The sequence below is a fragment of the Vulpes vulpes genome, chromosome 10, assembly GCF_048418805.1.
Source record: "Vulpes vulpes isolate BD-2025 chromosome 10, VulVul3, whole genome shotgun sequence".
In the NCBI taxonomy this organism is placed as follows: Eukaryota; Metazoa; Chordata; class Mammalia; order Carnivora; family Canidae; genus Vulpes; species Vulpes vulpes.
Window position 1 is genome coordinate 41,592,678 of NC_132789.1, and position 23,894 is coordinate 41,616,571.

The window sequence follows — 23,894 nt, forward strand, 5'->3', positions numbered from 1 at the left end:
GATCCCAGTCAGGATCATGAGATCAAGCCCCCAAGCTGGGCTCCATGCTCAGCGTGGAATCTGCTGGAAATTTTTTCTTTCCTTCTCCCTCTGGCCATCCCACTCATTCATTCTCTCTCTCTCTCTCTCTCTCTCTCTCATAAATAAATAAACAAACAAACCTTAGGGAAAAAAGTAGTAATCCCAAAAAAGTGGAAGTAAACATTCTTAGATACTATGCACCAAGCCAACAGGCCTGAAAGGGATCCTCCAGGCCAGAAATAAGCAAATGCCCCTGGTAGAAGCAAGACAACAGAAGTTTAAACTCCAATCAAAACCATGAAGAGTCGGGTGCCTGGATGGTTTAGTCAGTTGAGCGGCTGACCCTTGATTTCAGCTCAGGTCATGACCTCAGGGTTATGGGATCCAGCCCCATGATGGGCTCCACACTATGCATGTAGCTGTAGTCTGCTTGGGATACTCTCCTTCTCCCTCTCCCTCCTCCCTCCTCTGGTGAGTTCTCTCTCTTTAAAATAAATGGATAAATAAAATCTTAAAAAAACAAAAAGCCATGAAGAGCAAAAGCAGGCTTTAGCATACCATATAACCTCATCACAACATGGCTCAACATATAATTATCAGAAGGTAAAATGGCCAACCTTATTTAGTAAAAAGAGGGCCTAGGTGTTTTTCCAGACCACTGAGGAAAATGCTACAAGTTCATTTTGCAACCCATTGTTTACTTGTGACCTTTGATCTTAGAATGTGCAATCTAAACAGCTTTCTTTCTACCATCATCTCTAAAACCTGAAATTGGCACTGAGAAATACCAGGATAATAAGGCCTCAACTGATGCATTTCCCTGGCGTGTATTATGTCACTTGCCAAGCAAGCCCAAGATGAAAGCAGCAGCTCCCATAAGCACTGTTAGCACATGCACACATTTTATGATTTCAACAGTATGAATGTGGCCAAAGTTTGTGATTTCCCAGAAGACAGACTTGACTCATTTTCTGAATTAACACTGTTCATGTCCAGAAGCAGCAATTATTCTATTGTTCTGTCTAGAAGCAATCCACTCCAATCCAAGGGCTGTGTTCTAAAAAAAACTTAAAAACTGAGTTTACATTTAACCAAGAGGTTGCTTCAGAAAGTCACCTAGTTAAACAATACTAAAGCCTCAGCCTATATTTTCTAACCACTGTGCTAACAAAACCTTATCACTTTGCATTACATTGTTGTTGTTGTTGTTGTTTTTTAAAGATTTTATTTATTTATTCACGAGAGACAGGAAGAGAGACAGAGCATAGAGACACAGGCAGAGGCAGAAGCAGGCTCCACGCAGGGAGGCCGACGCGGAACTCAATCCTGGGACTCCAGAATCAGGCCCCGGGCCAAAGGCGGTGCCAAACCGCTGAGCCACCCGCGCTGCCCTGAATTACATTGTTTTTTGCATAAAAATTTCAAAGTGGAGGTGCTTTGCTGGCTCAACTGATGGAGCACATGACTCTTGATCTCAGGGTCCTGAGTTTGAGCCCCACCTTGGGTATAGAGATTACTTTAAAAAAAATATGAGGGGGGTGGGTGGCACCTGGGTGGCTCAATCAGGTTAAGAGTCTGACTCTTGATCTCCACTCAGGTCTTGGTCTCAGGATCATGAGTTCAAGCCCCAATTTGGGCTCCAGGCTCACTGTGGGGCCTATTAAAAAAAAAAAAAAAAAAAGATTTAAATATCAAAACAATTTACATACCATACTAAAAGGAAAGGAAAAGAAATTTTCCACAGTTCAGAGATCTGGAAATGTATGCCACATAAGGGTTGGGAGTATAGTTCAGAGGCTAAAAACTAACAATGATATTAACAATTAAGGTATTTTCACAATCATCTAGTTTAACCCAAGTTACTGCTCTGATTTTATTTATTTTTTTAAGATTTAACTTATTTATTCATGAGCATCACAGAGAGAGAGAGAGAGAGAGAGAGAGGCACAGACACAGGCAGAGGGAGAAGCAGGCTCCCTGCAGGGAGCCCGACGTGGGACTCGATCCCGGGGCCTCCAGGACCACACCCTGGGCTGAAGGCAGCGCTAAACCCCTGAGCCACCCGGGCTGCCCTACTGCTCTGATTTTAAAACTTCTTCCTGTGATACAATGTGAAAACTTCATATAGAAATCTGGGATCTTGGCTCTTGGACAATAATTTAAGTCTCTATGCCTAAATTTTATCCATGTATATATTACCTTCCTTACAAAATAGTATAAAGATCAAATAAGATAATAAATATGAAACTACCTTGTAAAAAATAAAGTATTATCTACATAGAAGTCTTTCTAAACATGAGTGGCGTAATATGTGCCAGTAGCTCTTTTGGGTTGGGTTCTCATGAATCCCAAGGAGTTTGTATTACCATCCCCATTTTAACCCAAAGGAGATGTTAAATGGCACAACTAGGACTGGAGCACAAGACTAAAGAAATCCAAAACCTCATCTCTACTATATTGTGTTGCCTTGCTAGTTTTGAATGTTAAGTAATATGCAGACTCTTCACTCTTCTCTGCACAGTAAGTTCTTTAAATTATTTTCGTGATACAATAAACAAAAATCGGTCCTAACTAGGTTCACATAACCCATGGCACCTAGTGAGAACTCTCTGGTTTTTAAGTACCAGATAATTCATGTTACCAACGTTGAAATGTGAATGTTTTTCACTCCTAGGTGAGCCTGGAATGTAAAGACCCTTTAGTCTTCAGGGCTTTGTGAAAAACCAAAGTCTAATTCCACACAAACCAACTTACACATTACCCTTCTGCTTAACCCACTACCAGGAGCCCAGATTGTATTTCCTTTTACACTTCTTCTCTAAAACCTAAAACTATGCCTGTGTGTGCCTTGCTACTTCCGTGGAGTTTGTGCCTACCCCAGGAAAAGAATCAGATCCGGGTTCTCCTGCCTCTCTGACCCAGTTTGCTTTGGTGTTCTCAAGGACTTTAATCTACTGAAAGGAAAACTTTGCAACTGGCCAGAATCATCTGGGTGAAATATTCCTGAAAACAATGCACGTCTCTTTTGTTTCTATGTATACCAAGCAAACCATCTGATTACTAGCTTCATAATCACTCTGGTACAGGGAAAAGGGTGCCCCAGACAGCAATGTAAATATTCCAACTATGCCATGATAAAGGACAGGTATGTCCTCTATGATGAATTAATAAAATTGACATAGTCGTTGTTGCTTCTTTTTAAACTTTCAATGACGCCCCAGCTGCCCGTGGAACAAAGCCGTAAGTTGGACTCCGGGTCCTCTACAGGATCATCTGCTCCCAAAAAACTCTGGCCCTTTAGTCATATCCAACTACTCACATTCTGTTCCTCAAACCCTTCCATTCACTTTTACCTTCAAACCTTTGCATGTGGTATTTATTTCTGTCTTCTCTCTTCCTCATCCACCTCCACCTGACTAAAATTCCATTCATCCCAAAGGCCCACTCAAGGGTCACCTCCTTTGTCAAATCTCCTAATGAACCCCAAATGGAAATACTCATCCTTCCTCTTGCTTCCACAGCATTCCTTCATACATATCTCTTTATACATACCTTTATACATAACCTCTGTTCTAGCACGTACAGTATCATAATTACTTGTTCGGGTATGCCTTTTCCTTTGCTAGATGTGAATAACCAAGGGCAGGAACCAGATCTCATTCATTATTCTAGCATCTCCAGTGCCTAACACTGTGCTACTTGTAATAGCTATTTAATAATTGTTTGTTGGAGGATTAAAAGAATAAAAACGTGGTCTGGCTCTACTGGTTGCTATCCACTCTGAAATATTAGGATAGAAAGTTATCATCTAATACCTCCTGTTTGCTGGAAGGTCAGGCTCTGAAAAAGCCTTTGGGATATTTAGGAAATGAGAGAGTGTTTATGTCCATGCTGAATCATCTAATCCTGCCAAAACCATGCTCACTACCAACACACAGGGAAATGGTTGCCAGGCACAATTATGGAAAATCCATGCCTGACAACCATTCCTAATACAGCTGCAATACATACTGTTCTACACCCTTCACAATGCAAATGCATCACTTCCCTTCTAGCCTCTGCCCCTTTCCAGGGACAGCTGATTCAGCTGAAAACTTTAGCTCTCCTTCTGAATACAAAAATCCTGTTTCATTTGTAGAACGAGGTGACTACAAATCAACAGCAGCGGAGAGAGAAAGATCCAAGTAATCTGGTGGCCTACCAATGAGACCTAGCATCCGAACGTCATCAATATCTATTTCCCCAAGTCTCTCCAAAACTAATTCCTGTCTTTGTTCTCACAAGCTACACCCCTGGTCTCTCTCTTGATCCCAGCTTAGGCAAAGAGTTCTCCTATAAAGGCAGTCAGGGGATTTCTAAGTCTGGAAAAATGCAAGAATTCCATACAGCGAAGTAACAAAGGCCTGGATGCTAATCCACCCTGACTTCCGTAAGACTGATGCAGTGGAGGAAAGAGAAATTCTTCTGCACCTATCCTAGAGCAGCCTGCACAGCAACTCAAGAACAGCTCAACCTGATTTATTCTGGCCAACCATTTTCCACTCATTCCTCCCCTCAAGAAAGAGATCTGTGCCTGGAAAGGATCAAATTCCTATACACCTGATCAAAGTCTTTCAGAGGAAACCAAACTAAGTGAGCCAGCGAAAGAGGGGCTGAGCACAGGAGGCCTCCCCTGAGCCAGCCCTACGCCCCCCCCCCCCTTTTTCCGCGTTTCATTTGCTAGGAATCCAACTTCCTTTCAGCTGGAGGCCACCAGCAACACGATCCAGTGAGGCGCTGAGATTTCTTCACCTAACTTGTGTTATAATTCTGCTAGTTTTTGAAGCTGTCACAGCCCAAGACAGGCCCAGAGTACCCTCCCTCTAAAGAGTGCAGAGTTGCTCAGAAGCCCGCAAGGGACCTTGAGGGAACCAACCACTCCTTAGCAGCAGGTTTTCAAAGAAGTTCACAGCAGCACAGTACAACCTCTTTGTGCTCTGAAACGAACCACATTTCTTAAAAGAAAGACCGCGGCGGGGAGGGGGTGGGGGGGCGGTGACAAGAACACTTGCTGCGGGCAGGGAAACCTGGACGGCTTACAGGAGCTGGTGCAGAAGGGAACAAGCGGACCTCCTCAGCAGGTCCCCTTTTAGCCTTTCATCTCTCTCTCCCCCTTTTCTGCGGCATTCCGGGGCAGCGCTCTAGTGCCACAAGAGAAGAAAAAGAGGGAGCGTTTTACAGCTCCTGCATTAGTTTCCCTTCACTGGGTCGTAAACAAGCACGCAGGGCTCGGTCGGAAGGGCCGAAGTTTCGCCTCCCGAGGAAGAGCAGCTGGAGGCCCAGTCACAGGGCTGCCCGTGGAGTCGCCGGGGGACGTCGCCCGGTCCGGACGGCATGACTGCCACACAAAGCAAAAGCCCGGCGCTGGACGTTCGAGACCAGAGCGGGGTGGGGGGCGGGGGGCGCCCCCAGCGCGCGCGCAGGGCACGTCGGGCGCCGGGGACACGCGGGGGCGCCGCAGGCCGCAGCCCCTCCGCCTGTCAAAACTTTCTCGCGGACGCGCGCGGCTGCAACCCCCGCGAGCCTCCCGGCCCCCCCCCGCCCCCCCCGCCTCACCGGCGCGAAGCCAGCAGGCCTCTCCCGCAGAGGCGCCCGCTCACGGGACCCCGGGCGCCCCGCGACGGCGCGGAGACCCGGGGAGACAAAGGGGGGCGAGGGGAGCCGGGCGCCCGGGGCGGACGAGGAGGCTCCAGGCGCGCGACTCCTCCTCCTCCTCCCGGCAACTCCCCGCCGCGCCGGGGCTCCCGCAGCAGCGCCGGGCTCGCGCCCCTCACATAATGAGGCGGCCAGTGTGGCCAGCGCCGGGGAGAGCGCCGTCTCCGCCGGCTTATCTCCACTCCGCAAACAAGGCGGCCCGCGCCAGAGCAGGTCCGGGGCGAGCCCGAGCCGGAGCCCGAGCCCGAGCCCGGCCGCCCCCGCCCCCGCCCCGCGAGCCCCGGCCCGGAGCCCCGGCCCCGCCGCACCTTTGTAGCGCTCCAGCACATCCTCGTACGCCTGCACGAACTCCTTCTCCTGGCTGCGGTTGGCCGGCTGCTGACCCGGCACGTACCCGGCCATGGCCGCCCGCGCCGCGCTCTCCGCGGGCCTCGGAGGGCGCCGGCTGCGGGCCCGCGCGCTGAGGCTGAGGCGGCGGCTGAGGCGGCGGCTGAGGCGGCCCCAGCGTCGGCCCTTTGTGCGGCTCGGCGGCGGCGGCCCTGCTGTCGGCGGTCCGCCCGCCTCGCCCGGCCTGGCAGTGACGCTCCGCTCCTCAGCCCGCCCGCACCCGGCCGCTCGCGCTCCGCCGGTCCCGGCTCGCGTTTCCGCCTCCCCACCCCTCGCTCCGCTCCTCCCTCGGCCCGCCCCGGCGGCGGCGGCGGCGGCGGCGGCGGCTCCTCCTGTCAGGAGCGCCCGGCCCGGCCCGCTCCCGCCCCTCTCCCGCCGCCCGGGCGGCCCACGCGGGTCCCGGCGGGCTGCGGGCGGCGGGGGCGGGGGGCGGGGCGCGCGTGCGAGGGCAGGGCTGGGCGGGCCGCGGGGCGGGGGGGACCCCGGCCGACGCCCCAGGGCGGGCGGGCACCCCGCGGCGCTGACCTGCACCCGCCCCCGGGACAAAGGAGGGAGCCCCCCCCACGCCGCTGGAGGAGCCGAGCGGGCCTGCGCCGCCGCGGGAGGAGGCCCAGAGCCCCGCCGGGCAAGGGCGGCAGCCGACGGCCCGGAGAGCGCCGGGCGAGACCCGGGACGAGACCCCGGGCGGCCGCGGACGGCGGGGGGGCCACAGCGCAGCCCCGAGACAAAGGCTCTTCCAGAAACGGAAGACACTGAACTTGAGACGGGAGGGCACGCCGAGCACCGCGAAGTAAACCAGGCCAAGGATGAGGAGCCGGAGGCCGAGAGACGACCGGGGGGAGGGGCGGAAACGGGATCCCGGGCGCCGGGGGGGTGGGGGTGGGGGGAGGGGAGGCCGCAGACCCCGCGGGGTCGTGGCGCTGGGACAGCCCTCCGGACGGACACACTTCGGCCGGCGAGGGGGACCGTGGGGACCTGTTAGGACCTGGAACAAAGGAAAGGATCCTGGAGCCCGAACGGGTCAGGGAGGAATAAAAGGAAGCCCAGGATTGTCTGTCAGGGCAAAGGAAAGTGAGGGGAGGAAACTGGGGAATATGGGTGGGGATTTACTTGGGACCGTGGAGAGAAGGGAGTTCCCAGGATCATCTGACCCTCCATTCACTCATCCCTGTGTCCCTTCACGGTGCACAGACCCGCACTGGGGCCCCGGGCTGGGAAGGGACAGCTCAGGTAAATGTGGGTGATCTTTTTGCCCCCCCCTTTTCCCTCACCCGGTCACGATCCTCCAGAGGCCTCATCAAGTCTGTTCACTTGATTTTTTTTCAGTGGATGTGGTTAAAAAAAGTTAAGCTGGCTGATCTCACAATAGCAGCGTATTAGCAAGTTAAAAAAAAAAAAAAAAGAGTTCATGGGACACTGAGCAGGCAAAATTGGGATTTGGGTTTCCATTTCAGTTCCTCTTCTCAAGATTTTTAAAGAGGAGCTTCTTCCCCCTGGGGCAAGGCCTGCCCGCCTCTTCATAGACTACTGAGTAGTGCCAAGCCAAGCGCTTGTTCAATGCTCAGCACAGTAATGATAAGAAGAAATGATGTTTTTCACTAATAGGCATGCACTGGTTGTTTCCATCCTACCATGATCAAAAAATCAGGGTGAGCAAATCCTTAATCATATCTCCCATCATCCATCAAGTTCTGCAGGCCTGCCCAAGTTCTAGGTGTGGAAATCATATAGGAAAGGGCCTAAAAGAGGGCAGACAGAGAGGGTCTTTGGACAAAGGCTCTTTTCCTTCCAGTTTAATCCTTTGTGCTTCGGAAAAAAAGCTAGTCCACCACATTTTGGTGTCAGCTGCTTGTGAGCTCAATTTAAGAAGAATAAAGCTTGAGGTTTATTATTTTACAAATAAAAGACATAGTGGAAAAAAATGCAGGGGGGAAGGAGTTGAAGATTGATGGCATAAGCACATTTTTTGTAAGCAGCAGAGAATATAGAAATGCTAACTCTGGGGACCTTGACTGTCTCCGTGCTGAGTCATCTGCATTTCCTATATTATTTTATCCCAGTAGGGCTAAGAAGGCCCAGACACAAATACACACATACACACCTCCACCCTCACCACCAGACATCTGCCTCGTTTTCATTACAGTAAATAGAAAAGTCCCTGCATCCCCTCCTGGAATTGCTACGTATGCCACTTTGTAAGCAGGTTCCTCAAGAACTGTGACCGAGGCTTGCCAAAAGTAAAGCAAGACAAGGGCACCAAGGGAAAGAGAATCTGTTCTGGGAATCAGACTTTGTTGAAGGCTTGGGGGGCTTGGGGGGGGGAGGGCAAAAGGTTGAGATTCCTATTAAGAAACATGGTAATCAAGGAGGAAAGTTCTGGTTTGGGTTGTGGCTGGAGGGCTTCTCAGACTCAAGTAGCTTTCTTGACAAGATTTGCATTTAAATGCTCCCATGAGATTTTGAAGTAATGAATTCTTCTAATGAATGGAAAAGGGGAAGTCCACATGTTTGGCTGATATTTCTGTTTTATACAGAGAAAATTTTATAAGGATAGAGGAAACAAAGCAGCTGCCGGAGGGTGGGGGGATGGGAAGAAGGAAGACTATGAAGGGGAGGTTTCTGGGTTTTTCCAAGCAATGGTCTAAATTTATAGCCAGACCACACAATCAGGACAGCTCTGAGGCTTTCTCCTTTTGGGCTATGATTTTCCTTTTGCTTCTCAAGGCAAGACTGCTGTTGCATTTCTAAGGAGGCTGCAATGGGGAAGCCAAGGAGGCAGGATGTACTCAGGAGGACATCTAGTGGGGGCAGAGGGTAATACGCGTAAATAAAGCCTCATTTTTCCTTGGTGTCCTCCCCTACTGACGCCTCAAGTGCCCCTCCCTAAGGTCCAGCCACTTTCAACTTCTTTCAGCCTCTCAAATCTGTGCTCTCTCTCGCCTCCTGCCTTCCCACCTGTTCTCCCGGGCTGTAACCCTTCACTGCGCTCCCCTTTGGGTCTGGCTCATCCCTACTCACACCTCTGCTGAAACTCCTGCAGAGAAGCCTGCCTTGATCTCCAGGATTAGTAGATCCTCCCTCCCCCTCTACTCCCCTTGGTAATATCCATCACACTTGAAGCTATCAGTTCCATGGCTTTCATCCTTACTAAACCAATAGCTCCCTGAGGACTGGGGCTGTTGTCTGCCTCCTTCACCACAGGACCTGCACCTAGCAAATGACCTGGCAAGTGTGCAGGGCATTCGGTTAAATATTTGTTTAAAATTTTGATTAAGGGTGCCTAGGTGGCTCAGTTGGTTAAGCGGCTGCCTTGGGCTCAGGTCATGACCCCAGGGTCCTGGGATCCAGTGCCACATAGACTCCCTGCTCAGCAGGGAGTCTGCTTCTCCCTCTCCTACTACCCCTCCCCCTGTTTCTCTCTCTCTCTCTCTCTCAAATAAAATCTTTAAAATTTTGACTAAGGGCACCCCGGGTGGCTCAGCAGTTTAGTGCTTGCCTTCAGCCCAGGGCATGATCCTGGAGACCCGGGATCGAGTCCCATGTCGGGCTCCCTGCATGGAGCCTGCTTCTCCCTCTGCCTGTCTCTCTACCTCTGTGTGTGTGTGTGTGTGTGTGTGTGTGTGTGTGTGTGTGTCTCATGAATAAATAAATAAAATCTCTAGGGCAGCCCTGGTGGCTCAGAGGTTTAGCACCACCTTCAGCCAGGGGCGTGATCCTGGAGACCCAGGATTGAGTCCCGCATCGGACTCTCTGCATGGAGCCTGCTTCTCCCTCTGCCTGTGTCTCTGCCTCTTTCTCTCTCTGTGTCTCTCATCAATCAATAAATAAAATCTTTTAAAAAATAAATAAAACCTTTAAATAAATCAATAAAATTTTGATTAAGCGGATGAATGAGCAAACCAGATGATCCTAAAACACTCAGCTGCCTGTGGCTTCTGACTAGCTAGAAGGCTAGAGTACTTTTTTTAAATTTTTTGAAAGAATTTATTTATGAGAAGCACAGAGAGGAGAGAAAGAGAGGCAGAGACATAGGCAGAGGGAGAAGCAGGCTCCATGCAGGGAGCCCGATATGGGACTCGATCCGAGTCTCCAGGATCACGCCCTGGGCTGAAGGCGGCGCTAAACCGCTGAGCCACCAGGGCTGCCCTAGAGTATTTAAGAAGAGAATATGCTTGTCTCTCACAGTATCCCTCACCTGTGCCTGGCATTCAAAGTCCTCCATATTTTGACATCTACTTTCCTTTAGGAGCCAATCTCCCAAGATCCCCTAGTGTGCAGCGTCTTCCCCTATAATCAAGCTCTGAGCCTTTGCCTGGAATGTCCCCCACTCCTCAACGTCACCTAATGAAATCCCACCCATCTCAAAAGCTCACCCAAAACGACACAGAGTCATTTTTAATCAACCTAGGTAGAAGAGACTCTTCTCAAAACCCCAGCCACATTTTCTCTCTCTCATTCCTAGGGCTCCGGCCACATGCATTGTGGGTGTCTGCATCGCTGCCTCCTTAATGTCCTGGTTCAGAAGTTCCTTGAGGTAGACACACCTCTTTCATCCTCCCCATCATAGGACCCAACACAGTGCTTTGCACCTAGTAGACGTTGCAGAAATATTTGCGGAAGACATAGATGCCTCAGTTGAAGACATCCGCGGGTGGGGGATGTGGGCTGGAGCTGTGATTCAAGACAATGAGAATCCAATTCAGTGTCCACTCTGTGGCCAAGGGCTTCAGGTGCAGAGAAGAAAGAGGAAAGTGGAAAAGTATTTCTCTTTCGGCTAGTGCTCTCATCCAACCTCTAAAAGGTTTACTCCCAGCACTTCTTCAGCTTGGCTCCTACTGCATTATTTTACATGTGTTGATGGATGCTGTATAAATAAATTCTCTGCTAGTAGCAAGTGTGTGCGCGTGTGTGCGCACACGTGCAGTTCTTCCTTGCAGGGGTAAGCTGTCCCCTGTGCCTTCTCTGCATTCCCCAGTAGTAAGTAGACAGCGAAGGAGCTGCCCCATGCCCTATCCTTCAGGTAGATCTTGGAAGAAAATTGCCCAGTTCTAGTCTCAGGACACCTGCCTCCAGGCCCAGCCCCACCAGCCTTTCCATCACCAGCCAAAACCCAACTAAGCTTTCCCTCCAGTTCCCCTACTCAGCTCTGGGGTGGGAAGCCTATGCCCACCATCCTGCTGCCCTCTTCTGTTCAGAAGGTGCAACGTCACTCATTTCAGAGGTCTGGATGGTGCCAGCCACCCAGGAAGACAAGATCCCTGCCACAGGCGGCCCGTCACCATAGCAACCCTCAAAATGGTTACTCAGCCATCTGGGTTACCATAGCAACTGGCCAAGTCTCTCCACCTCAGCCTCTCCCCAGGCCTTCTCCCCTGGCTTGCCGGAGCCAATGCCAAAGAATTTCCAGTCCTTCCTGGGGGAAGCTGGACCTCTGATAGGCAGCTGTCCCGAAGGGGCGTGGAATGCCTCCCCCGCCTGGGGCTTCCCCAGGCTCCGTGGACATAATGGGAGTTAAGGCACTCTGTGAACCTTGAAGCGCTGCGCAGATGTTAGCTATTATTAAACTACCCTTCCTTGTAATGGGGGAGGCAGTGGGCGGCCCGAGGCAGAGCTAGTGCCATCCCCGGCCTGGCCCCTTCCTGGCTAGGAGACCTTGACCAAGTTCCGGGACTCTCCGGGTTTCTGGTTCCAACTACTGCAGCACATCTGCCTCCTAAAGTTGTTTTAACGATGAGGTCAAATAAAGCACATGAGCTGCTAAGCACAACCCTGGCATTCAGGACGTGTCAACAGTAGCTAGAAAAACTATTGGTCCCTCTGCTGTCTCCCGGGCTTTCTGGGACTATGACTATTTTATTTTCTCTCTTGAAGGAAACAGGAATGGGAGCCACACTTGATCAACCACACCCAACCTTCCTTCCCGCTCATCCTGCGTAGGGCCTCTGGTTCCTATGAAACAGGGCTGTAGGCACTCTGCACTTTGGGGGGGGGGGGGATTAGGAGGTTCCCCAAATTAGGAGCTGTGGCCAGTGCCTCCATTTGACAGCACATCTCCCCACACAATACTACCTCTAACGGGCCAGTGATGGGCAGCCTGGAAAGTGAGCATATATCCCAGAGAGGCCCTAAAGGGTGGTGGCTGCTCACATGGAACAGCTCGCCAGCATCAGGGCAGTCTGGGGGGCACAGGCCCCTCTCACGAGACCAGAATTCCTCCCCTTTATGATTTTAAAGACTTCAGTCCTATCACATCTCAAGTTCAGTCTCTTAAGACTGATGAATCCTCGAAATCCACTGTCAGGGTCCTTCCTTAATTACACCAGCAGAGTCCTGATTCAAACCCAGGGTCCGTAGGCTTGAAGGGTTTTAGGCAAAACAGACAGACACCATCCACAAAAATCAAATTTCCAAACAGAGAGCCAGGTATGCTTTCGCCTAACTGTGTATGTTCTAGGAGTAGGGCATGAACCTCCAGCTGGAAGGGACAGAGGAGCAGAGAAGCAACTCTGGAAGGGACACACTACCCCTAAGACCCTGGCCCTGGGAGGTCAGAATCCTCTGGGATTCTGCTGATGCCTCTGGGAAATGGATGGAGTGGGACGATTCCGGCTCAGATAAGGCTACTGAGCAGATAAATCACTATATTTACTATAGGAGGTGAGAGTATGTGATTCCTAGAACTTCCATCTCTGTGTCTGGGGAGGCAGGAGTGAGGTGCGTGAATGAAATAAGATTGGCCATAAATCGATCATTCTTGAATCTGGGTGATGGGGGTTCATTATACTATTCCCACAGCTTTAGCATAAGTTTGAACTGTTTCTGAAGAACGCAGGGAGTCTGGAGGCAGGCCAGCCTGAACCACGGCCATGAACTCCAAAGGACACACGGCACGTGTGGTGTACCAGGGCGTGCCATACACATTTCAGCAATGCTGAATCCCAGCTCCACTCCCTGCTTACCGCACAACCTCAGACAAGTTCTGTAGCCTCTCTCTTCTATAAAACAGGGAGAACAGCAACTAGTTCCCAGGGTTCTGGGAGGATCGAATGATATATGTAAAATGCCTGGCGCACATCTAGGCCTCAATACGCAGTAGCTCTTACAACTATTATTTCCTAGGGGGATCCCAGCTGGCATCAGTTCTCAGGAGCTCCTGGACTGAGTCCAGAGTTCAAATCCCCAAATCACCCTCTGAATTCTTTAATTCCCAACTCCTACTGGCTATTCTCTCTTCATTTCCCTTCCTTCCTTTCTACTGAGGCCAAAGAGAGGAGAGCCGGAATAGAAAGAAACAACAGGGACGTGCCCTTTCTCTTCACGTTGTCCTGGCTAAGTCCTATTCCTTTTCCAAGTCCCAGATCAAATGTTATCACAGCACTAAGCTATCAGCAGGGGCAGAAGTCGGAGGAAGGCCTTCCCTCTCAGAACTTCCAGATAACTCTGGCTTGCGATGATATGCACAGCTAGAGGCTGCATGCTGGCTGCCTTGCAAGGGAGGAAGCTGGGTTCTGAAGCCCAGTCGGTGCCTAGCAGAAAGCAGCTCTGGAAATATGTGGTAAACGAGGAAGAGTGATCAATGAATAAGCAAAGGAATGAATCGACGCATTCATGAATTAGTGAACAAGTGTATGATATGCATGAGAATAGTTAATGCGTATCTAGCGCTGATTACAAAGCAGGCATCGGGCCAAGCACCTCACTCCCACTATCTCATTTAATCCACCCCTCGAGACTCTGTGGTGGCACTCTCCCTCCCCCATTTTAACTGTGAGAAAGTGAGGCTCCGTGAGGTTAGTAACTTCCCAGGCTCACCCAACTGGCAAGTGATGGAACTGGAACTGGGACTCTGGCTGGCTCCCAAAGCCCATGCCCTTGAGTGAATGAATGGGAGAGTGAGCACGGGAGGAGGAAATGAGTAAGGAGAGAATACAGAGGGAAAGGCCTGGCCAGGGACACACCCACTGGGGCTCCAGGCTGAACCTTCCCCTGGATACAAGGCAAGGATTTTCTTGGGTAGGGTTGGGACACGGCTAAGGACACAAACTTCCACTCGTCATCAGGTTTCGAGTTACAGGGGCTTCCAGCCCTTCTCTGCGGCAGCATCCTAAGTCCAAGCAGAGATTGCAGCCAGGTGCACCAGGCTGCTCCTGCAGGAGCGCCAAGGCAGAGCCGGGAAGCTGGCCTACTTCTACCTGACAGGTGGCAACAGGCAGACCCGGGGCCAAATCACGGCAGGCCCTAGCCGCAGCAACTGGCCAAACTGGGGAGAGCACGTTGGTGATGGTGGGTTATTAACACTCACCCCCAGATATGTTCACAGACCTTCCCCAGGGGAAACCTGCCGGAGCAAAAGATAAGCACAGTCCTAGACGCTGCTGCACGGTCAGCTCCTCTGGTGGCATGTCATCTCAAACCCCGTGGGACTGAGAAATGACAGCCTTCCGCAGCCCCCACATGAGCCAGTCCTTCTTCCGCATTCCTAACCCCAGTCTGTGGCAGCTCCAGAACAGAAAGGCATGAGTCAGACTGCCATTCTAAACCTGTCTCCATGTCACCTGGGAAGTCACGAGAAAAGCATGATGGGAAACCAACAGCACAAAGCCCACACCTTGCAATGTGGCAACCACCTTCCTTCACCAGCTGGGGTCCCCCAAAGACCCTGAGCCTCAGAGAAAAGACAGCCGGGCTGTCTTTTCTGCTGCCTGCACAAAAATTCTGCCCACGTGGTCACTTTCCACCCCTGCAGCTACTGTGACCCAGATTCACTTTCAAAGAGCTGGGGCTGAGCTGGGCGTGTGTAGCTACAATTCATTCTGTCCCACTTTCAGGGGACTCTCCTGATCATCTCTCCTGCTATTGAAACCAAGCTCTAGGACAGGAGCAGGAACTTCTGAGGATACTGCCAGGAAGAAGTAGAGAAGCTAGGAAGGAAGAGGAGCCTCTTTAGGTGCAACGTTCAAAGAGCCTGGGGCGAGCAAGGCTGGTGGCTCTGGAGTAAGGGTTCCTAGTGGAACGGTTTTTAGGGCTCCCTTTCCCGCCTGCATTCCCTTCTTCTCACCGTGGCTTGGCCAGAAATAAAAAAACCATCTCCATCTGCCCTCTGACAAAACCCTAGTGGGAACAAAAGAAAGGGACAGAACTAAGAGGCCTGGAGCCCCTCCTTGCTCACATTCCTAGAGACTCCATTGCCTCTTCTAGTGGCCCAGAGAAGGTACAAGGAATGACACGTTACATGCAGTAACGGGCATTTTAACCCATGTTTGTCTAACACGTTCCGACTTTCATTCAATGATCACTCAAAGCAGATACCATCATCTCCCTTTTACAGATAAGGAAACTGAGGCTCTAAGCACCGAAGTCATTTGCCAAGTTTTCTGACTCCAGGCCAACTCGTCTCTCCACAGTGCCTGGCACCTAGATGGGGCTAAATCCATTTTTTTACTGAACGAACCAATGAATGAACAAACAGGCGCCTTCTCAGAGCTTCCATCCCAGACGCATGGGTGCAGAGAAGCAGGCACCTTCCTCTGACCAGGCATGTGCTCTCAAAGGCTGTCTCCCCAAAGGTAAGCCCTTGAGAGCTTCCAGCAGCTGAGCGAAGGCTCTGAAAGTGGGGCAGACACCAGCACTGGAGCTGCATGCATTTTGTGGCCCTCACTGGGCTTCTGGATTCTAGAAGAATCACAGAAGAATCTAAAGATCTCAGAGTGAGATCTTGGGGCAACACCAGGAAGGGTAAGATGGTACTCCTGACTATAGCCAACTCCAGTTCTGGTGGCAGAAACAAAGAACTTTTTTTTTTTTTAAAGATTGTATTTATTTATTCATGATAGGCATAGAGAGAGAGAGAGAGGCAGAGAGACAGGCAGAGGGAGAAGCAGGCTCCATGCCGGGAGCCCGACGCGGGACTCCATCCCGGGACTCCAGAATCGCACCCTGGGCCAAAGGCAGGTGCCAAACCGCTGAGCCACCCAGGGATCCCCCAACAATGAACTTTAATATGAGGTCAACTGAAACAAGGGCTGGGGGGAGATACAATTGCTATCTGAGTGGAGGGATCAGGGAAGGCTTCCTGGGGGAGGCCACATGGGAGGAGATGTTGGGGATGATGATTTCACCAGTACCTGCTGGTGGGCCCCCAGGAACAAGTCCAGTGGATGCCCTGGGTCCCATGCTTCTCTCTTTCACAGCGTACACAGGAATGTAATTATTTTTTCCCCACTATCCTTTCAACCACACGGAGCTCCGTGAAGAAGGGACCACATCCTCAGCCATCTTGGCATGTGAATGCCAAGAACAGGGAGGGCCCTGATGCTGTGATGTTAGAGAGATGAATACCCGACTGATAAGTGGACTGATAAGTGGACGGTGAATTCCTCCCGCACCCAGCCCAGCCCCTTCTCCCAGACACTTTACCGCCATCTGCAGGAAACTTGTCATAATAAATATACAAATCCACAATGATGAAAAGCATGAATGGCGCCCCCTAGAATCGTACAGTGCGAGACGGTGTGACACTGCCCTGCACCCATAGTCGCCCCCCACCAGGGAGGGGTGCTCCCCACAAGCCCCTTCTGTCCTCTCCTGTGGGCTTGTGCTCTTGCTAGAATACCTTCCCCAGTCCCTCCCATTCCTTGTTGCCCCCCAACGACGAGGAAGGGTATCACGATTGCTGTTCACCCACAACAGAGAGCCAGAGGTCTTCAAAGAGGCAAAGTTTCGGAGATCTTTGTCTCTGCCTTTTTATAGGCCCGGACCTTGAGGCCTCTCCTAGAAGTGACCAGAAGGGCTCTCAGGTGAGTCTGGAGACCACCAACTCATCTTTTTATTATTATCACCTGCAGAAGATTCGGCTTAGCCTAGTTGCCACACGTTGCCTAAGGAAATGGCAGTAGCGGTGTTTCCCAGAGTCAGAGGATCTGTAGCTACCTGGGTCTGACTGCAGGCCAGGTGTCCAAATCCTCTGAGCCTCAGATCCTTTTTTTTTTTTTGGGGGGGGGGAGGGCTCAGATCCTAACACGCATCCTCCCTAACTCAGCTAAGGAAATCCTATGCAAACCAAAACACTGATCCACAGAAACAGGCTTTCTTGCTAATGGACTATTGTTCCTGAAAGTGGCCAGGCTTAAGGAGTTGAGAATAGGGATGGCAAAGAAGAGAGAGAAACAGGCGGGAAAGATGCGGATGGGAAGAATTGGGTTTCGGCCTGTGTGGAACCCCGAGGACCTGTTTTGACTTTGTAGAATAAGATCAGCAGATTTCTCAGCCCTCACAGGCCTCTCCAGTGTGACACGTGTGGCCAGCAGGGGCCCCCATCAGGCCTCTGAAGCCCAGGACACTGAATGGGGCCAGGAAAGGAGGGAGGACTCTGTGTTTGGTGAGACTGATTCAGACACTGCCTCATGGCTTCCCACCCAGACCCCTAGGAGGAGAAAACTGCATGGGCCACCGCTGGCTTCCAGTGCAAGACTGACTTCACTTCCTCCCAGCATGAGAGCTGTAACTTCAGAGAGCCTCAGAGAGCCTCAGAGCACCCGGGGGGCTCCCAGGCGTGCCCTTCCTGCACCTCACAGGAAGCAGTCCCTGCAGAAGTCGGGCTGCCTTTTAAATAACCCTGGAAGAGCCCCCGCCACATTCCAAAATCACAGCGAGATTTCAGCCAGGCCTTGAAACAGCAGTCCCGCCTCTTCTCTGCTGCCTCGCTCCTCTCCTGCTAACGAAACACGCCTAACTGCAGCACACAAGTTATTTTTAACTATGACAGTCTCCACATTTTCAGCCTCACCGGCCCAGCCCCCTCCTCAAGACTGTCATTTGGCAGCATCAGGAGGTGCAGAAGATCAGCATGGATGCTGGAAACACAACCCAGCGCCCGCCAACCCTCTGCTTGGTTGACCCAGCAGCATCTTTAGGCACTCTGCCTGGGTCTGAAGCCCCCTCAAGTCCACTCCACTTCTGGTCTAGATTGGGAATGTTAAACGGTAGGCAAATCATCCTGTGGGACCCCTGAGAGCAGAATGGAAGGGGAAATCATCACAAAGGGACCTATAGGTGTGGACATGTGGTGGCAGATGGGACGAGAGGGCATAAGGAGGGAGGAGGAGGCTGCCTTCAGGAGAACGAGAGCTTTGTGGGTCCTGAGACCCCTTGGTCGGGGCCCCTCCAGGCTGGAGACAAGCAAAGCCCTTCCAGCATCCTACAGACAGCTGTGAAACTCCATGGACTCGCTAAGGTGACAGGCCCAAAGGTCTTGAGAAGGACTGAAGACCTTTGTCCGAGAGCTTCCTATCACTCACAGGAGTGCAAGGTCTCCAACCTGCCTTCCAGGTCTCCTCCTTGGAAAGTGACTAAAACCCCTCCATCCTGACCTGAGTCCACATAACCCTCTCCCTACCTAGCACTCCACTCCAGCCCACTGCCTGTCCCTGGAGCACAATCTGTCACCTATTCTCCTCTAAACGCTCCCTGCATTCATTCAGTCATTCAGGGCTGGTTGATCTCCAACATGCACAAGGCCCCATGCAAGTAGCTGGGGGCAAAACCATAAGCAAGAGGCAGTCAGGCCTTGCTGACAGTCCTGAGGGAGGGACAGGTTCCCTGAGGAGGTAAGTGCCATGCTCTACAAGGGAACGCAGGGGAGGGAAAAGTATGAACATGGGAGCAGAGCGAGGGCAGAGGAGGGAGCTCTGCGTACCCCTGGGGGGCCGGGGGGCAGACGAGGAGGTACTTTCCCAGTGCCTTGCACAGAAGAAAGCTAAAGCACGGAGGTCTGAGCCTGCAAGCCGCACACCTCTGGGGTTCAAGGTACAGCTCAGAATGGCAAGGTGCTTAGAGGCAGAGATAACAGAAGGTGAAGCTCAGGAGGGGCCTGATTCCAGGGGCCCCATTCCACAGGCAAGGAAGAGCCAAAGAAGGTTTACAAGCACTGAGTAAAAACAGGATCAGGTTCGCATTTTGGAGCAAAATACTCTTATGAGTCGCATGGAGGTGGGGCGAGACTGGAGGAGGAGAAGTGCCAGAGGCAGGCTGGAGGGTCCAGGTGCAAAGCGGCAAAGCAGAGGCGAGCAGGGGGTCGAGAGACTCAAAAGAGGGAGCAGGACAGGCCTTGGTGATGGAATGAAAGCCGGTGATGTCACCGAACGAAGCTGCTGGCACTGCTTTGTCTGGCTTTGCCCCTGCACTCTGGCCCGGAGGCTGCGGGGACGCTGAGCACAACCCACCCAGGCGGCTCTGGAAGGCCTCCGAGGAAGCCGCAGAGCGCTTCGCAACACCGCCCTCCGCTGAGAGCTTGACCTATGCATCTCATCTCCTCCTCAAGGCAGCTCTGCAAGGGGAAGCAGCCTGAGCCGAGGAAAGAGGCTCTCACACAGGACAAGAGCCATTCGAGGGCAGGGCCTCCCTCCAGCACCTCTGACTGCCTAGGCCGCACTCCGAACCACTGGCAAAGCCGAAGCGGGCATCTCCCACGGGAGTGGGCGACCCCAGGCCTCGACAGCAGGAAGGGTAAGCGCGCACCACATTTTCAGAAAGCTATGCGACTGAAACTGCCCTCTCCAAGGACCTATTCCAAGGAAATAACTCGACAGAAGTCAAGTGTTATTAATCATCAAGATGTTCTCTGCAGCACCATCTATTATGATGAAAAGAAAAGGGGAGGGCACTAGGAAATGAGTAGGATTTTTAAAATCCTGAAATGTTAACACAGCCTTTATAAATGGTAATTCGAAAGCCTAAGGTGTAATGTGGAAAATCGTTTGGATATAAGAGTAAGCGAAAAAAGTCAGATTCAAGAATGGCATGTAAGCCATGAAGGCAATGGCGTGAGGGCAAGACAGAGAAGGTGCAAAAATGGAAACAGGTCCCCTGCTAGCTCACAGGGATGACGAGTAGCAGATGCTACTCCCTCTGGCTTTCCCTTAACGTTATTCCATCATCTTTCCAATAGTAATAATACCAAACTGTATTCCAGCTGGCTTGTCAGAGCCCCCCCGCCACCAGCAGGACCCCTCCACTACTGGCCCCCAGCTGGGGGACACTGGCCCACTGTCCCCTCGCCTCCCACCACCACTCACTCGGGCCTCTCTTACCAGCAACTCTGACCACAGCCCGCTCAGCAGGGTCCAGCACCGAGTCCTGGCTCTTCCGCTTTTTCTGCTCATGTAGCGGCAGGTTCCAGGGTAAGGTGTCCCCTGGGGGACATGGGGACAGGCTCCCTGACCTCTCGCTCCTGTACGATCGCTCGCTCCGGCAGGACCGCTCACTCCGGCAGGACCGCTCGCTGAGCGTTTCTTCGTCGGAGGAAGACATCGCCCAGGCAGGAGCTGCGGTGGGAAGGCCTGGGAGCCCAGGGACAGGTGATCTGTAGGAGAGAGGAGTGCAGGTGAACCGACGAAGGGGTCGCATAAGGTACACAGGGACTTGGGAAGCAGGTGCTAGTCCTAGTTCTGCCACTGGCTTGACCTCTTCACCTCTCTGAATCTCAGTTTCTTCATCTGGGAAATGGGGTGATGAGAATACACAGCAAAACCAATTCACGGTGCTTAAGAGAAATACCATGAGGCAACCTACGAGAAGGTGTTTATAAATCTGAAAACTCTGAGGGCGCCTAAGTGGTGCAGTTCATTGACTCTTGGTTTTGGCTCAGGTCATGATCCCAGGGTTGTGGTGTCTTGCCGCCCCCCCCCCCCCAATTGGGCTCTGCACTCAGCAGAAAATCTGCTGGAGGTTCTCTCTCCCTCTCCCTGTGCCCCTCCCCCTCCACCCTGACTCTCTCAAAATAGATAAAATCTTTAAAATAAATAAAGCTGCAAATGCTCTGTGAAAGCTCCTATTACTAGTAACCACTATTCTTGTTAGTTGCTACATTTGAAGCTTTCAAGTCCCACAAATTGGAGGACATGGATTCAAGTTCTCCCCTGGGGAAGCCATTTGAACTCTGAGCCTCAGCATCTTCACCTCACAGGGTTGTATGCAAGGTACGAATGAGATCCTGCCGGGAAAGCGCTGAACAGTGCGCAGTGTCCAATAAGTACTTAATAAACAGCATCTATTATATTCCTGTGCGACCCACCTCCCAGGAATGCTGTAAGGATATAATGGGGCAGCAGATGGGAAGTATCTTCAAAAAGCCAAAACACGATCTATCAGGCACGAAACAAAGCATGAGCTAGAATAGACAGAAATTTTACATTTCTCCCATTCCATCTCCAGCCAGTCTATTAGGAAAAGTGCTCCAAGTAGACCAGCCCGCGTATAAACTCTGGTCTGGCCACTTTACAACTGGTGTGCTCTGGGGCAAGTCATTTGCCTCTCTGGGACTCTGTTTCCTCATCTGCAACATGGACCTAATATCTCACCTGCGACGATTTCTCAAGAACATAGTGAAATGCAGATACAAAACTGGCTGGCCCCACACAGGGCACACAATAGGCACGAGATAAAAGGTTCATTTGCTTATTCCAGGGGCTGTTGTGGAAATAAGTGGCACAGCACCGGGTGGGGAGGGTGGTACAGAAAGTCCGTTCGGCTAGTGGAGAGATCTGAATGAAAACACAACCACTCTGGGGCCTGCTGGACTCCACCACCAGCCAGACTGGGCAGCCGGTCCTCCGCCAGGCCCAGCTCACTTCCCAGAACCATCTGCTACACGTGGCCCACCACCCCGCTGACCTCACCGGAGCCTGGATGGTGCATGCCTTCATCTGCCAGCCTCCCTGCAGGCCCCAAATCCTGCTCAGCTAACCAGCTCTCACTCCGGCTCTGGGGGCCAGGTGGGCAGCAGACTGCCGACTCTCCGTAGGGGGAATGCCTGCACACAGGGCTGCGCGGAGACCCTGGGGTGGCCCAAATGCCTGGACCCCATGGCTCTCTGGGCACAGCTCCTCCCCGAACCTGGGAACCTCGGCCTGGAGGCAGCAAGAGCCAGGGACAGGCTCCCGGGCCATGGGCAGATTCCCACCAGAAGCACAGAATGTGAAGAGATAACAAAAGAAACATCAAACGGTTGCGGGAAGCCTCCGAGCAGCCTGGAGCAGACCCAACGGGCCGCCAGAGCACCTCCTGTGCCAGGAGCCTGCGGGGCCCTGTTCCCAGGGAACGTCAGCCGGGACCGGCCACAGAAGGCAGGGGAAAGGTCCCCGGGCGGGCGCAGCCTCGCCTTTCATCCCAGCGCGCGCCCCCGCCCGCCCCCCGCGCCCCGCCCCCCCACCTCGTACCGCCGGGTCGGGGGAGGTTCGGGCCGCGCTTCCTCCCCCGGCGTCGGCCCCGCCCGGAAAACGCCCCTCCTCCCGGGCCACCTGCTTCACGCCCGAACCGCGTCCCTGCCCGAGACGCCCATTTACTACAAAGGCCGGCGCGTCCCGGTCCCGCTCCCCGCGACCGTCCCTCCCCGCCCCGCGCGCCCCGCCCGCACCTGCGTGACCTCCGGGCGCCCTCCCGGCCCTCGGGCTCCCGAGTCGCCGCCGGCGCCCGCGGCCGCCCCGCCCCCGAGGCCGACGGGCCCCTCGCCCGCCGCCGCCGCCGCCCCCGCCCCCGCCCCCGCCCCCGCCCGCCGCCCGCCGCCGCCGCGGGGGAGGGGCGCGCCCCGAGCCCGAGCCGGAGCCCGAGCCCGGGTGGGTCCGCGTGCCCGCCGCGCGCGGCTGACAAAGAGCGGGGCCGCGCCCTGCGGATGCGCGACCGCGGGGGCCGGCGGCGGGGACCCGGGCGGGCAGCGCCCTCCGCGGCCCCCCGGCCCCGCCCGCAGCTGCCGGGCCCGGCCCCGAGGGCTCGGCTCCCCTCCTCCCGGAGAGCCGCCTCCCGCTGGCCCACTTCCCCGCGCCCCCGCGCGCTCGGCGCCCCCGCCCGGGCCCGGGGGCTGCAGGTGCGAGGCCCGGCGGCCGCGATGCCCGCGCTGTCAGCCCGCCCGCCCGCGGCCGCGCCTTACCCCGGGAGCCGGAGCCGGAGCCGGAGCCGGAGCCGGAGCCGGGGACGCGGCCGGCGGCAGCGCCAAGGCGAAGGCGGCGGGGCGCGCCCGGGGCTGGAGCGCGGCGGAGCCGAGGGGAGCGGCTCCCACAATGGCCGAGCTCGCGGCGCCGAGCCCCCCGCCCCCCGCGCCCTAGCGGCAGCGGCTGAAGCGGAGCCGGCGCAGCCGCCCAACCCGCTCCCCCACCCCCGGCGCCGACGCCGCCCCCCGCCCCCCGCCCCCCGCCCCCCGCCGCGCGCTCCCCCTGCCCCGCCCCGCACCCCACCCGCGGCCGCCGCCTGCGCTCCCCGCGCGCTCCTGCCCGGCCGCGGCCCGGCTCCCTCCCGCCGCAACGCCTGGGGTGCGGCCGCGAGGTCCCCGGGCCAACTCCTCCCCCGCTGCTCCCGCGCCCCTGCACCCGGGGCCCCGCGGCCGCTCGCTGACCCCGGCCCGCCCGCCGCCCGCCGCCCGCGTGAAGCTCCTCACCGCCGGCCCCCGGTCGCCGTCCCAGGCTGCCCGGCTGCCTCTCAGCCCGGACCCGGTGCTCGATGGGCCCCTTCCCCTGCCCGCCCCGCCTTCGCCCGCTTTCCCCAAACCCACATTCTCTCCCTGCTCCTGGGCCTCCGCTCCCGCTCCCGGAGAGTGCCCAAGCCGTGCGCACCCCCGCTGGGCTCCTGGATCTGCACGTAGGAGGGCCCGGGAGGAGGCCCCATCTTCCCCGCGGGGTAAAGGGCAGAGGGGATCCAGGCCCCGGGAGCACCAGCCCCGTTCAGAGCCCCGGAAGAGGCTTCATTCATCTACTGAGAAAACATTTATTGAGCTGCTTCTGCATGCTCCGCGCCTAGTAATACAG

General features: G+C 54.2%; 1 protein-coding gene across 4 annotated transcripts in view; it reads right to left on the reverse strand.

The window, feature by feature from the left end:
- The window catches only part of MACF1 (microtubule actin crosslinking factor 1), a 337,622-nt gene extending 314,057 nt beyond the window's left edge, over positions 1 to 23,565 (reverse strand). The window contains exons 1-2 of one of the 4 annotated variants that reach the window (XM_072723761.1): positions 23,528 to 23,565; positions 20,190 to 20,461 (exon numbers count right to left, since the gene is read on the reverse strand). In XM_072723761.1, coding sequence (XP_072579862.1) covers positions 20,190 to 20,409 — 220 coding nt within the window. In that variant the 5' untranslated portion in view covers positions 20,410 to 20,461; positions 23,528 to 23,565. Of the gene's footprint in view, positions 1 to 6,023; positions 6,351 to 20,189; positions 20,462 to 22,513; positions 22,560 to 23,023; positions 23,245 to 23,527 lie in introns of those variants that run through there. The other 3 variants (XM_072723759.1, XM_072723760.1, XM_072723765.1) reach the window with 3 other exon arrangements.
- Between the last annotated feature and the right edge of the window lie 329 nt (positions 23,566 to 23,894).